The following is a 16,559-nucleotide window of genomic DNA, read 5'->3' on the forward strand; positions in this document are numbered from 1 at the left end:
GTACTCCAAGACCATAGAGAGGATAGCTGGATCAGACTGTGCTGGACCATAGGAAAGTTCACATGATCAGGGTCTCCAGGACCACAGAGACAACCACAGCAGGCAGAGCAGAGACGGGCGCGCACACAGCAACGGCGTGCAGCCATGAGGCACGCGCGCGCATACACACTGCCCCAGGAGCCACGCAGCACAGCAGTCACAAGGCACGCAGGCACACTGCTCCAGGGATCCCGCAGCATAGCAGACTTGAGGTGGACGTGCACACTGCTCCAGGGATCTTGCAGCATAACAGACATGAGGCGCGCGTGCACATTGCTTCAGGGATCTTGCAGCATAGCAGATATAGCGGGCATGACAGAAATCTTATGGGGAGCATCTGGTTGTAGACAGCCTATGGGGAAATTATGTTATTTCCACTTCTGGATTATGGCCTCAATAGTGCTCACAGGAACCTTCAATAATTTAGAAATTTTTCTGTAGCCAATGCCATCAGTATGTTTTGTAACAATAAGGTTGCAAAGGTCTTGAAACAGCTCAATGGTTTTGCCCAGCTGGAGTTGCTTCTTGTGTGGCACCTTGGTAATAAGACACCTGTTTGTAGGCCAACAGTTGAACCAGCTGATATTTTTTTGCTAAGTGGCAGGATTGCTTTCTAATTACGGATAGATTTCAGCTGGTGTCAGGACTTTCCATGTCTTCTTGCACCTCTCTTTCTTCATGTGTTCAATACTTTTTCCTGTGTCATTTCTCATTTTTACACAAAACTTAATTTATGGACATTCATGGTGATTTATTTGCCTGTGTGGATTGGATGGGTTGTTGTTAACGTTATCTATTTCATGTCAATAGCACCTTTAGAAAATATATTTACTAAGAAAATTGGTGACTTGTTGAATACTTATTTCAGGGACTATGTGTGTCTCCATAGTTACAGCCTAAAAACAACCCTTTCATGTAGTCTAATTGTGCAGCCTTATGATACTATACGCTATCTTCATCCTTGATTCTACATACAGGTGAAGAGACGGCAGATGGAAAAGAATAGGAAATTAATTAACTCTCCCAGAAAATTATTGCAATTACATGTTTTGTTATAACAAAACATGTGAAATTGCAATAATTTTCTGGGAGAAATACTTTGTTTTCTGGAACAATTTCAATGATGCTAACACTTTCAGACATGACGGTATACATCTATCTCCATTTTAGGCAGTCTGATTTTACAATAATCCTACCATTGTTGGTGCCTTTCAATTAACAGGTATAGATGACAATGTGCCGCTTAGGAGCTGTCACTTGTAATATACTTCCATCTCCTAGAGATAATCCATCAGCAGGTTTGTCAGTATTTGAGCTGCGCTCCTTATATAAATTACTAGCTGAAGAGCCCGATGCTGCCTCGGGCATAATAACTAACTGTGGTTAGTTATAACAAATTATAATTATCCTCCATCCCATAGTCCCGTGCCCATATACCCATCACACACATCCTCCATCCCATAGTCGAGTGCCCATATACCCATCACACATCCTCCATCCCATAGTCGAGTGCCCATATACCCATCACACATCCTCCATCCCATAGTCCCATGCCCATATACCCATCACACATCCTCCATCCCATAGTCCCGTGCCCATATACCCATCATACATATCCTCCATCCCATAGTCCAGTGCCCATATACCCATCACACATCCTCCATCCCATAGTCCCGTGCCCATATACCGGTCATACATATCGTCAATCCCATAGTCCCGTGCCCATATACCCATCACACATCCTCCATTCCATAGTCAACCATTATGACATCATAATGAGCGACGGGGCTTGCAACCTATGATGACATCAGCGTCGCCATGGCAACCATTATGAGGGTGCAGGGCTAGCAGGGCGAAGGTGCAGGGCTAGCAGGGCGAAGGTTCAGGGCAAGCAGGGCGAAGGTGCAGGGCAAGCAGGGCGAAGGTGCAGGGCTAGCAGGGCGAAGGTGCAGGGCTAGCAGGGCGAAGGTGCAGGGCTAGCAGGGCGAAGGTGCAGGGCGAGGGTGCAGGGCTAGCAGGGCGAGGGTGCAGGGCTATCAGGGCGAGGGTGCAGGGCTATCAGGGCGAGGGTGCAGGGCGCTATCAGGGCGAGGGTGCAGGGCGCTATCAGGGCGAGGGTGCAGGGCGCTATCAGGGCGAGGGTGCAGGGCGCTATCAGGGCGAGGGTGCAGGCTTAGCAGGGCGAGGGTGCTATCAGGGCGAGTGTGCAGGGCGAGGGTGCTAGCAGGGCGAGGGTGCAGGGCTAGCAAGGCGAGGGTGCAGGGCTAGCAGGGCGAGGGTGCAGGGCTAGCAGGGCGAAGGTGCAGGGCAAGCAGGGCGAAGGTGCAGGGCAAGCAGGGCGAAGGTGCAGGGCAAGCAGGGCGAAGGTGCAGGGCTAGCAGGGCGAAGGTGCAGGGCTAGCAGGGCGAAGGTGCAGGGCGAGGGTGCAGGGCTAGCAGGGCGAGGGTGCAGGGCGCTATCAGGGCGAGGGTGCAGGGCGCTATCAGGGCGAGGGTGCAGGGCGCTATCAGGGCGAGGGTGCAGGGCGCTATCAGGGCGAGGGTGCAGGGCGCTATCAGGGCGAGGGTGCAGGGCGCTATCAGGGCGAGGGTGCAGGGCGCTATCAGGGCGAGGGTGCAGGGCGCTATCAGGGCGAGGGTGCAGGGCGCTATCAGGGCGAGGGTGCAGGGCGCTATCAGGGCGAGGGTGCAGGGCGCTATCAGGGCGAGGGTGCAGGGCGCTATCAGGGCGAGGGTGCAGGCCTAGCAGGGCGAGGGTGCTAGCAGGGCGAGGGTGCAGGGCGAGGGTGCTAGCAGGGCGAGGGTGCAGGGCTAGCAAGGCGAGGGTGCAGGGCTAGCAGGGCGAGGGTGCAGGCCTAGCAGGGCGAGGGTGCAGGCCTAGCAGGGCGAGGGTGCAGGCCTAGCAGGGCGAGGGTGCAGGCCTAGCAGGGCGAGGGTGCAGGCCTAGCAGGGCGAGGGTGCAGGGCTAGCAGGGCGAGGGTGCAGGGCTAGCAGGGCGAAGGTGCAGGGCGAGGGTGCAGGGCTATCAGGGCGAGGGTGCAGGGCGCTATCAGGGCGAGGGTGCAGGGCGCTATCAGGGCGAGGGTGCAGGGCTAGCAGGGCGAGGGTGCTATCAGGGCGAGGGTGCAGGGCTAGCAGGGCGAGGGTGCTATCAGGGCGAGGGTGCAGGGCGAGGGTGCTAGCAGGGCGAGGGTGCAGGGCTAGCAAGGCGAGGGTGCAGGCCTAGCAGGGCGAGGGTGCAGGCCTAGCAGGGCAAGGGTGCAGGCCTAGCAGGGCGAGGGTGCTATCAGGGCGAGGGTGCCATCAGGGCGAGGGTGCAGGGCGAGGGTGCCATCAGGGCGAGGGTGCCGGGCTAGCAGGGCGAGGGTGCAGGGCTAGCAAGGCGAGGGTGCAGGGCTAGCAAGGCGAGGGTGCAGGGCTAGCAAGGCGAGGGTGCAGGGCTAGCAAGGCGAGGGTGCAGGGCTAGCAAGGCGAGGGTGCAGGGCTAGCAAGGCGAGGGTGCAGGGCTAGCAAGGCGAGGGTGCAGGGCTAGCAGGGCGAGGGTGCAGGGCTAGCAGGGCAAGGGTGCTAGCAGGGCGAGGGTGCAGGGCTAGCAGGGCAAGGGTACAAGGCTAGCAGGGCGAGGGTGCTAGCAGGGCGAGGGTGCAGGGCGAGGGTGCAGGGCTAGCAAGGCGAGGGTGCAGGGCTAGCAAGGCGAGGGTGCAGGGCTAGCAAGGCGAGGGTGCAGGGCTAGCAAGGCGAGGGTGCAGGGCTAGCAGGGCGAGGGTGCAGGGCTAGCAGGGCAAGGGTGCTAGCAGGGCGAGGGTGCAGGGCTAGCAGGGCAAGGGTACAAGGCTAGCAGGGCGAGGGTGCTAGCAGGGCGAGGGTGCAGGGCGAGGGTGCAGGGCTAGCAGGGTGAGGGTGCTAGCAGGGCGAGGGTGCAGGTCGAGGGTGCTAGCAGGGCGAGGGTGCAGGGCTAGCAGGGCGAGGGTGCAGGGCTAGCAGGGCGAGGGTGCAGGGCTAGCAGGGCGAGGGTGCAGGGCTAGCAGGGCGAGGGTGCAGGGCTAGCAGGGCGAGGGTGCAGGGCTAGCAGGGCAAGGGTGCAGGGCTACCAGGGCAAGGGTGCAGGGCTACCAGGGCAAGGGTGCAGGGCTACCAGGGCAAGGGTGCTAGCAGGGCAAGGGTGCAGGGCCAGCAGGGCAAGGGTGCTAGCAGGGCGAGGGTGCCGGGCGAGGGTGCTGGGCGAGGGTGCAGGGCTAGTGTGACATAATATCATGTGAGCACTGGGAAAGCGAGTGGCAACACCACCGGAATAGTGCCAGCATTGGAGGTGACCATAAGTGGTTTTATTTTAACGGGGCAAACATTCAGATTGAGAAGGTGTTGTCCTAGAAGTGGACAACCCTTTAAATACTGCAAAATGTCAGATCCCTATATCATATACATAGGGATCCCGCATACAAATTTAATTTACGTATCCTTTTTAGTTTCAAAATGGTTTTATTGAAATTTATAACTTTAAAGAACACAGTGCTTAGAAACATATTCCCTCGCAGGGGAATTTTTAACTTATCATGACATATAACCTTACGTATCCTTTTTAATTGTAACTTTTATTCTAAATAAATTTTTCCTCTATTTAATCAAGTATGAAGACCAGATCTTTGATGGATTTTGTACATCACCCTTAATGTCAAGCAACCAGTGAGGTGGAGTGGAGGCAGTAAGCAACTAGGAGGTATCCATTCCTGAAAATTAATCCTTACGGCACTCATTCATGGACCACCTGTAATACACCTGGATGTCCTGAAGTACAATGGGTGGGGGCTGTATACTGTGGATAATAGAAGGGTAGGCAAAATGAGGACTCTCCCTCATTATATTTTTATTCTATTAGAGCCGGCTTCAATGAGGTGCCCTACACCCAATTATGGCTTGTTGGTGTTCCCAATGGCGCCCATCACCAGGTGTCATATAATCCGGCATCCCTCCCGTACCCTACTGTAATAATGGATCTGGATTATAGACAACCCCTTTAAGGTCCGTGTGCTCCCTGCCTCATACACAGGAAGGTGCAGCTCGCTCAGCAGACCGTAATACTCTCTCCAATTTCAGCTGAGATTTTTTAAAACAACTTACTTAAATTCTAGGATCTTTAATTTTCACAGATCATAAAAAAAAACTATTATTACATCTCGAGGTCTGTGATACATTTATACAATTACAGGATCATTTTATTTGCTGGTTCATTCATGTGGGAATGTCACGGGAAAGTAAATGTTGCTGAGAGCAGATATTCACTGGAGGAAAAAAAATTATATAGGTAAAAAATGCAGGAACCGAGATATTTTTAATATAAGAAAAATATGATATCTCACAGGAGGATAATATAACATATTACAGAAGTAGTATATATTAATAACAGTTATTGGTATTTGCTATAAAAAGTAAAATCCAAAATCCGAAGATCCCCAGTAGATATTTTGGATTGACCTTTTCTATATTACGTCAGCCATTATATTCTATTTAGTTTTCGGGAAAGTCGGATTTTTCAGTTTCCCATTGCTCCAGAATGAAGGTTAATATGGATGAAGTTATACTATAACCTAGTAACCCAGTATTTCAAGGTCCCTGAGCCCAGAACTGACAATCAGAAGAAAAAAAAAAACACCATAGATCGCCCTGACTGCAGAGACTACGGCACCTAATCCTCTACAATACATAAGGAGCGATGGCGGACTATAAAATCTACACCATGTAATCATGTTTCTGAAGCCCTTTGGGAAAGATCACGATGTCTAACGCAGAATACAGCCTGCGAAGCATAAAACTCCAGATGATGGATGATCAAACAGGCGCAATGCTATCCAGGAAAGACCCCGAAGAGAGAACACTGACTGAAGCATGTAAAACATGTCCGACATCTAATGTACCAAACCACATAGACAGGCAGAGAACACAGGAGGAGCAGAAACCTCTGTACACACAGAAAAACTCAAGTCACCGCTTTTAATATGGAGCAGAAACAAAATAATGTTGCATACAAAAATATAGCTACTATAATACTGCCCCCTATGTACAAGAATATAACTACTATAATACTGCCCCCTATGTACAAGAATATAACTACTATAATACTGCCCCCTATGTACAAGAATATAACTACTATAATACTGCCCCTATGTACAAGAATATAACTACTATAATACTGCCCCTATGTACAAGAATATAACTACTATAATACTGCCCCCTATGTACAAGAATATAACTACTATAATACTGCCCCTATGTACAAGAATATAACTATTATAATACTGCTCCTATGTACAAGAATATAACTACTATAATACTGCCCCTATGTACAAGAATATAACTACTATAATACTGCCCCTATGTACAAGAATATAACTACTATAATACTGCCCCCTAGGTACAAGAATATAACTACTATAATACTGCCCCTATGTACAAGAATATAACTACTATAATACTGCCCCCTAGGTACAAGAATATAACTACTATAATACTGCTCCTATGTACAAGAATATACCTACTATAATACTGCTCCTATGTACAAGAATATAACTACTATAATACTGCTCCTATATACAAGAATATAACTACTATAATACTGCCCCTATGTACAAGAATATAACTACTATAATACTGCCCCCTATGTACAAGAATATATCTACTATAATACAGCCCCTATGTACAAGAATATAACTACTATAATACTGCGCTATGTACAAGAATATAACTACTATAATACTGCCCCCTATGTACAAAAATATAACTACAATAATACTGCCTCTATGTACAAGAATATAACTACTATAATACCGCCCCTATGTAAAAGAATATAACTACTATAAAACCGCCCCTATGTACAAGAATATAACTACTATAACACTGCCCCTATGTACAAGAATATAACTACTATAATACTGCCCCTATGTACAAGAATATAACTACTATAATACTGCCCCTATGTACAAGAATATAACTACTATAATACTGCTCCTATGTACAAGAATATAACTACTATAATACTGCCCCTATGTGCAAGAATATAACTACTATAATAGTGCTCCTATGTACAAGAATATAACTACTATAATACTGCCCCTATGTACAAGAATATAACTACTATAATACTGCCCCTATGAACAAGAATATAACTACTATAATACTGCCCCTATGAACAAGAATATAACTACTATAATACTGCCCCTATGTAAAAGAATATAACTACTATAATACTGCCCCTATCTACAAGAATATAACTACTATAATACTGCTCCCTATCTACAAGAATATAACTACTATAATACTGCCCCTATGTACAAGAATATAACTACTATAATACTGCTCCTATGTACAAGAATATAACTACTATAATATTGCCCCTATGTACAAGAATATAACTACTATAATATTGCCCCTATGTACAAGAATATAACTACTATAATACTGCCCCTATCTACAAGAATATAACTACTATAATACTGCTCCCTATGTACAAGAATATAACTACTATAAAACTGCTCCCTATGTACAAGAATATAACTACTATAATACTGCTCCCTATGTACAAGAATATAACTACTATAATACTGCCCCCTATGTACAAGAATATAACTACTATAATACTGCCCCCTATGTACAAGGATATAACTACTATAATACTGCCCATATGTACAAGAATATTACTACTATAATACTGCCCCTATGTACAAGAATATAACTACTATAATACTGCCCCTATGTACAAGGATATAACTACTATAATACTGCTCCTATATACAAGAATATAACTACTATAATACTGCCCCTATATACAAGAATATAACTACTATAATACTGCCCCTATATACAAGAATATAACTACTATAATACTGCCCCTATGTACAAGAATATAACTACTATAATACTGCCCCTATGTACAAGAATATAACTACTATAATACTGCCCCTATGTACAAGAATATAACTACTATAATACTGCTCCCTATGTACAAGAATATAACTACTATAATACTGCTCCCTATGTACAAGAATATAACTACTATAATACTGCTCCCTATGTACAAGAATATAACTACTATAATACTGCCCCCTATGTACAAGAATATAACTACTATAATACTGCCCCCTATGTACAAGGATATAACTTCTATAATACTGCCCATATGTACAAGAATATAACTACTATAATACTGCCCCTATGTACAAGAATATAACTACTATAATACTGCCCCTATGTACAAGGATATAACTACTATAATACTTCCCCCTATGTACAAGAATATAACTACTATAATACTACCCCCTATGTACAAGAATATAACTACTATAATACTTCCCCCTATGTACAAGAATATAACTACTATAATACTACCCCCTATGTACAAGAATATAACTACTATAATACTGCCCCCTATGTACAAGGATATAACTACTATAATACTGCCCATATGTACAAGAATATTACTACTATAATACTGCCCCTATGTACAAGAATATAACTACTATAATACTGCCCCTATGTACAAGGATATAACTACTATAATACTGCTCCTATATACAAGAATATAACTACTATAATACTGCCCCTATATACAAGAATATAACTACTATAATACTGCCCCTATATACAAGAATATAACTACTATAATACTGCCCCTATGTACAAGAATATAACTACTATAATACTGCCCCTATGTACAAGAATATAACTACTATAATACTGCCCCTATGTACAAGAATATAACTACTATAATACTGCTCCCTATGTACAAGAATATAACTACTATAATACTGCTCCCTATGTACAAGAATATAACTACTATAATACTGCTCCCTATGTACAAGAATATAACTACTATAATACTGCCCCCTATGTACAAGAATATAACTACTATAATACTGCCCCTATGTACAAGGATATAACTACTATAATACTGCTCCTATATACAAGAATATAACCACTATAATACTGCCCCTATATACAAGAATATAACTACTATAATACTGCTCCTATATACAAGAATATAACTACTATAATACTGCCCCTATGTACAAGAATATAACTACTATAATACTGCCCCTATGTACAAGAATATAACTACTATAATACTGCCCCTATGTACAAGAATATAACTACTATAATACTGCTCCCTATGTACAAGAATATAACTACTATAATACTGCTCCCTATGTACAAGAATATAACTACTATAATACTGCCCCCTATGTACAAGAATATAACTACTATAATACTGCCCCCTATGTACAAGGATATAACTACTATAATACTGCCCATATGTACAAGAATATAACTACTATAATACTGCCCCTATGTACAAGAATATAACTACTATAATACTGCCCCTATGTACAAGGATATAACTACTATAATACTGCTCCTATATACAAGAATATAACTACTATAATACTGCTCCTATATACAAGAATATAACTACTATAATACTGCCCTTATGTACAAGGATATAACTACTATAATACTGCTCCTATGTACAAGAATATAACTACTATAATATTGCTCCCTATGCACAAGAATATAACTACTATAATACTGCCCCTATGTACAAGGATATAACTACTATAATACTGCCCCTATGTACAAGAATATACCTACTATAATACTGCCCCCTTTGTACAAGAATATAACTACTATAATACTACCCCCTATGTACAAGAATATAACTACTATAATACTGCTCCTATGTACAAGAATATAACTACTATAATATTGCTCCCTATGCACAAGAATATAACTACTATAATACTGCCCCCTATGTACAAGAATATACCTACTATAATACTGCCCCCTATGTACAAGAATATAACTACTATAATACTGCTCCTATGTACAAGAATATAACTACTATAATACTGCCCCCTATGTACAATTAATAAAAATACCTTTGACAAATATCTGCATTTTAAATATTAAGAAATCAACATGATAATTCAATAGCAGACACAAATGAATGGACAATAAGGACAATCGCAATCTACCAAGAGAAAACACTGAGCAAAGCTCCAAAAAAGCGACTATAAGTCCAAAGTAAAATCAATAATTTTTATTGTTAAGACAAATCCAGATACAAATGGGGGGAAAGTGGACAATAACGTGCGGAAACCGCACACCGCATGGATAACAAAGGATTGCTGTACAATCAGAACCTATGCAATATCAAGAAATACATGCATTAAATTTGTAAATTATCACAAAGTGCATATAGTGCATGGCAATATATGGCAAATAAGAGTGCACCGCCAAAAAAAATGTCTTATTCAAGCTCCGTCCATCAAGTAACAAATAAATACACGGGTCCTTATCAGATGACGGGTGATGATACACCATAGTTCGACAAGAATATGACCATTATAATACTGCCCTTTATGCACCATGATATAAATAAGAAAATCTAAAACAAAAAAGACGAAAATAAAAAATAGATGACTTACGTCGGCAGATCTTGCAACATTGACCAGGGACATGGATGGGTAAATATTCCGGAGAGCAGTTGACCGGGGGACACAATATATGTCGGCATTCAATAGCGCCATTCTAGAAACAATAGAAATGGTAGATTAAAGAAACAATATTTGTACAACAGTGGGCAGCACTGGTCATAGGAAGACTTTGCTGTAAGTTAGGGGGTCTACCATTTAATAGCTTCCTATGAGACCCTCATACAGATAATATAATGTCGCACCGCCACATACATACACTGCTCCCTCTTTATTTTCCAGGCTTTGTACTACCCACGTGTGTAGACTGCGCTGTTACCAATTGCTTCCCTTCATTATAATTCATTGCTGAATCCTTTCATTTTCTTTATAGAGGGATTCAGCGGGGCTGCCAACCGCCAGTCGATAAGCTGAATTCCTGGAAATTCTCTATTTCTCAAGGATATAATTATTACAAATGCTACAACACATTTCAGGGAGGGAACGGCGTGTAGCACATAATGGATGGTAATTTCCCTCAGCACTTGCAGAATGTTAGAAAATGTGGAATTTCTCAGCATGAGGAGTTCAGTCACCCCGAAAAAAAAAAAGAAAGGTATTAGGAGGCCCAGGTCATCTCACCTTACACGTACAGTTCCTGCAATGGTCGTCATCTACCCAGGAGTCCCGGTCCCTGTAGATCACACCTTGAACCTGACAGGTCTTCTCACAATGACAGTTCTCCAGCTGGCTCAGTCTCGTCTCGGCATAATTCAGCTGGAAAGACATGTACATTGCAGAATAAGGTACATCGATTGTCCACGAATCAAACAGTGCAGCTGGAGGGGGCTTTATTATATTATTTTAGTTTTGCAAGTTATAGTATCTAGTGTTATGATTGGGTCACCAAGGAGGAGAGCAAGACCAAACTAAGCCACAGAAAACCAGAGAGGTTGGTAACTAAGCAGATTGCAGACCCCTGATCCTATCCACACAACTAGCAGTAGCCGTGGAGCGTGCCTACGATGATCCTAGACGCCTCGTCACAGCCAGAGAACTAAATAAGCCTAAAACAAGAAAAGGGAAATCTAAACTGCCCCAGAGCAGACCCCAAAGGAATAGATAGCCCCCAAACATATATTGTTGGAGAGACAAGATGAAAACACAAACGCAGGTAGGAAAATAGACTGAGCAAACGATGGGGCCCAAACTAACTAGACAGGACAAGAAAGGAAAGACATTGTCTGCAATCACGCAAAAAACCCTGCAAAAAATATCCAACACGTCTTATAGAAAAATACTGAAGTCACTCGACTTCGCCCACTATATCAGCACTCTGGTGTATATTCTGAAAGCAGAGCAAAAAGAGGCCAATCTAATAAGGGACAAAAACAAACTGGCAGAAGCAGTAACATATGGATGGAGATTCAGCGCAGCCCCAGCCGGAGCTGGCTGACCACACAAAACTGAAATAGACAAAACCAGATCAAACGTGAACAATAGCAAAAGAACACTTAGCTGAGCATGCAGGGACTGAGCTGGAAACAAAGACCTCAGGAGGCAGGAAAAAATCACCAGCAGGGTTAGAGGGAGTCGGCTGTCTTAAATCCAGTCAGAAACTCCAGATGTCCAATCGTCCTCCTCATTATCAGGTGGCAGGCCTCTGTTAATTAGATCAGCTCCATTATCTCCAGTAACCACCAGAGGGAGACCGGAAAGAGAACTCGCAACCCCTCTGTCAATATAACCAGCTCCACTACCTTCACTAGTAACCAGAGGTAGGCCAGAAAGCGAATTCACAACAATCTAGAGTAAGGTGTAGGATTATTCCATAGAAAAAGAACATACAACTGAAAATGGAGCAAAAATATGTGAATGTAAAAACATTGGACTCGGGGGTCGGCGTCACCACCCCGGCCAGTTCCAGAGCCCCGGACAAATGGAGGGGTTGCCAAGTCACTATTGGGGACACTGGTACACCATAGGACCCTTGAGTTTGGGGGGCCTGGTGCGGCACTGGCACTGGGTCCACCCCCCGCCTCCTTTCACATCGTAACTTCAAATGTTTTGGCACCCTGGATGCAAATACAGTTGACGACAATGATGGGAGAGGGAGCCGCCAGCTGAGGCTCCTTCTCCCATCATTCCCCTTCTGCTTCTGTTCTCTGTGACGTCTCAACACAGAGGGTGCGGTGACGTCACTACTGCACACCCTCTGTGCCGAGCAGTGCAGAGGGTCAGAAGATGCCGAGGAGACCAAAGCAGTTGGGGGGGGGATAAGCAAGAGAGGCATAGTTGATTATTTATCTTCTTTGTATGGAGCAATATATGGGGCCCATTATACTGTATAGAGAACCATATGGGGCCCACTATACTGTATTGAGCAGGGTTCCCCAACTCCAGTCCTCAAGGCCCACCAATAGATCATGTTTTCAGGATTTCCTTTGTATTGCACAGGTGAAGCAATTATCACCTGAGCAATACTATGGAAATCCTGAAAACATGATCTGTTGGTGGGCCTTGAAGACTGGAGTTGGGGAACCCTGGTATAGAGGACTATATGGGGCACATTACACTGTATAGAGGACTATATGGGGCCCATTATACTGTATGGAGCACTATTTGGGGCCCATTATACTGAATGGAGTAACATTTGGTGCCCATTATACTGTATAAAGAACTACAGGGTGGGCCATTTATATGGATACACCTTGGTGGGCCATTTATACATATACACCTGGGTGGGCCGACTTTAAAATGGCCACCAAGGTCACCACCCATCTTGAAAAGTTTTCCCCCTCCCATATACTAATGTGCCACAAAAAGGAAGTTGATATCACAAACCATTCCCATTTTGTTTAGGTGTATCCATATAAATGGCCCACCCAGGTCGAACCTTATAAATGGCCCACCCTGTATATAGGGCCCATTATACTATATGGATCAAGCCACACGGGGAAGGGTGACAGAGCGGGAGCCACATGGGAGGGACAGAGAGGGAGCCACATGGTGGGGGGGAGACAGAGCGGGAGCCACACGGTGGGGGGAGACAGAGCGGGACCACACAAGGGAGGGGGAGACAGAGCGGGAACCACACAAGGGAGGGGGAGACAGAGCGGGAACCACACAAGGGGGGAAGAGAGCAGGAACCACACAAGGGGGGGAAGAGACAGAGCGGGAACCACACAAGGGGGGAAGAGACAGAGCGGGAACCACACAAGGGGGGGAAGAGACAGAGCGGGAACCACACAAGGGGGGAAGAGACAGAGCGGGAACCACACAAGGGGGGAAGAGACAGAGCGGGAACCACACAAGGGGGGAAGAGACAGAGCGGGAACCACACAAGGGGGGAAGAGACAGAGCGGGAACCACACAAGGGGGGAAGAGACAGAGCGGGAACCACACAAGGGGGGAAGAGACAGAGCGGGAACCACACAAGGGGGGAAGAGACAGAGCGGGAACCACATAAGGGGGGGGAGACAGAGCGGGAACCACACAAGGGGGGGGGGGAGACAGAGCGGGAACCACACAAGGGGGGGGAGACAGAGCGGGAACCACACAAGGGGGGGGAGACAGAGCGGGAACCACACAAGGGGGGGGAGACAGAGCGGGAACCACACAAGGGGGGAAGGGACAGAGCGGGAACCACACAAGGGGGGAAGGGACAGAGCGGGAACCACAGAAGGGGGGGACAGAGCGGGAACCACACAAGAGGGAAGAGACAGAGCGGGAACCACACAGGGGGGGGAAGACAGAGCGGGAACCACACAAGGGGGGGGACACAGAGCGGGAACCAAGGAACCACACAAGGGGGGGGGGCAGAGCGGGAACCACACGGGGGGGAGACAGAGCAGGAACCACACAAGGGGGGGGGGACAGAGCGGGAACCACACAAGGGGGGGGAGACAGAGCGGGAACCACACAAGGGGGGGGGGGGGGAGACAGAGCGGGAACCACACAAGGGGGGGGGGGAGACAGAGCGGGAACCACACAAGGGGGGGGGGGGAGACAGAGCGGGAACCACACAAGGGGGGGGGGGGGGGAGACAGAGCGGGAACCACACAGGGGATAAAAGTAACAATAATAATCCAGGGACTGAGGGCCAAACCATAACAAGAGCTTAACACGGGAAAAGTTTGACCCAGAGACAGTGCAGACATTGTTCAGAATTTGAGACAAATATCCCACAGAAGTGTAAACACGATCCATAGAGGAACGTAAACAACCTAAATAGGAAGGGGGACACATCTTACACAGTAGAGGAGAATACCCTAGACTGAAGAGTGACAAACATAACTTAACCAAACATGATGTGAAGATGACTTTGCTATTAAGTCACAGTATTCAAGTTTTCTAATGATAAGTGGATACTAGATGTTTGGATATTGGGGTTGTCCTGGATTCTGTCATTTATACACTATTCACCTATAAATTACAGCAGGATTTCCTCATTGACATTTTATAGGGAATCTATAGAAAGCATGCGATGAATTGTCTCTGCATATACGACGACTGCAGCCATTGTGTATGAAGCAGCTGCATGCTAATATGTTCCCACTCCGGCTGGGGACGTTTATCTTCTCCATCACTTATCAGCCGCAGATCGATATCTGAACACGATCTGGTGTTCTAGCCAAGAGATTCATTCTAAATTAAAATGCGGCCAACGGCGGGGGCCGGAGGGTATCCTGAAATCTCTGTCTGCGGAATAAATGAAGTTTCTCATTGCAGAATAGAAACATTTATATACATAATTGCGGGCAGGAACCAAGTATTGATAAATGATTAATTTGTCAATACCTCCCATATCGCTAGGACACAAATATAAAATGCCACTTCAAGCCGTGGACAAATTAGGAGGAATGAGGGAAGGAGAAAGAACGTTCCCCGGCAATAAGGCACGATCTGAATGAAGAGACGCGGTCATCATCACCATCGCATTCTTAATGTGACATTAGGCTTCCCGAATGCAACAGATTATTAATCAAACTCAACAAACTGCCCAGCGTTCAAAGATATCATTATTTCCAGAATTGGCAATTACTCTTGCATTTCCCAAGACAAAAAGAAAAAAAAAAATTCTACAAATTTCACCAATTTTTCAAGAATTGCATGACAAGTAGGCAGGATGATTGGAGGGGGGCGCTGCTTCATTAGTATTTATGGACATTATTGGTTGTGTCTATAGTAGTGGTAAAAAATGGTACTGCAGGTTACAAATATAGCACATAATGTAAATAAGAACCTGATTTTAATAGATTTGTGCTATACAGTTCTTCCTTCCTGCACTTTTCACTATGGGGAGCTTACTGCATACTAAGTATTTACAGTGGGGAAAAAAAGTATTTAGTCAGTCAGCAATAGTGCAAGTTCCACCACTTAAAAAGATGAGAGGCGTCTGTAATTTACATCATAGGTAGACCTCAACTATGGGAGACAAACTGAGAAAAAAAAATCCAGAAAATCACATTGTCTGTTTTTTTTTCATTTTATTTGCATATTATGGTGGAAAATAAGTATTTGGTCAGAAACAAAATTTCATCTCAATACTTTGTGATATATCCTTTGTTGGCAATGACAGAGGTCAAACGTTTTCTGTAAGTCTTCACAAGGTTGCCACACACTGTTGTTGGTATGTTGGCCCATTCCTCCATGCAGATCTCCTCTAGAGCAGTGATGTTTTTGGCTTTTCGCTTGGCAACACGGACTTTCAACTCCCTCCAAAGGTTTTCTATAGGGTTGAGATCTGGAGACTGGCTAGGCCACTCCAGGACCTTGAAATGCTTCTTACGAAGCCACTCCTTCGTTGCCCTGGCGGTGTGCTTTGGATCATTGTCATGTTGAAAGACCCAGCCACGTTTCATCTTCAATGCCCTTGCTGATGGAAGGAGGTTTGCACTCAAAATCTCACGATACATGGCCCCATTCATTCTTTCATGTACCCGGATCAGTCGTCCTGGCCCCTTTGCAGAGAAACAGCCCCAAAGCATGATGTTTCCACCACCATGCTTTACAGTAGGTATGGTGTTTGATGGATGCAACTCAGTATTCTTTTTCCTCC

The 16,559-nt window shown here is 45.1% G+C and overlaps 1 protein-coding gene across 4 annotated transcripts in view; it reads right to left on the bottom strand.

The window, feature by feature from the left end:
* NELL1 (neural EGFL like 1) overlaps window positions 1–16,559 on the bottom strand; it is an 860,783-nt gene that overhangs the window by 554,568 nt on the left and 289,656 nt on the right. For all 4 annotated transcript variants that reach the window (XM_073578304.1, XM_073578303.1, XM_073578306.1 and 1 more), the window contains 2 exons: window positions 11,141–11,275; window positions 10,514–10,616 (listed from right to left, as the gene is read on the bottom strand). In XM_073578304.1, the coding sequence (XP_073434405.1) occupies window positions 10,514–10,616; window positions 11,141–11,275 (238 nt within the window). The remainder of the gene's footprint in view (window positions 1–10,513; window positions 10,617–11,140; window positions 11,276–16,559) is intronic.

This window comes from Dendrobates tinctorius, unplaced genomic scaffold, assembly GCF_039654945.1.
Source record: "Dendrobates tinctorius isolate UK_male_01 unplaced genomic scaffold, ASM3965494v1 ptg000059l, whole genome shotgun sequence".
In the NCBI taxonomy this organism is placed as follows: Eukaryota; Metazoa; Chordata; class Amphibia; order Anura; family Dendrobatidae; genus Dendrobates; species Dendrobates tinctorius.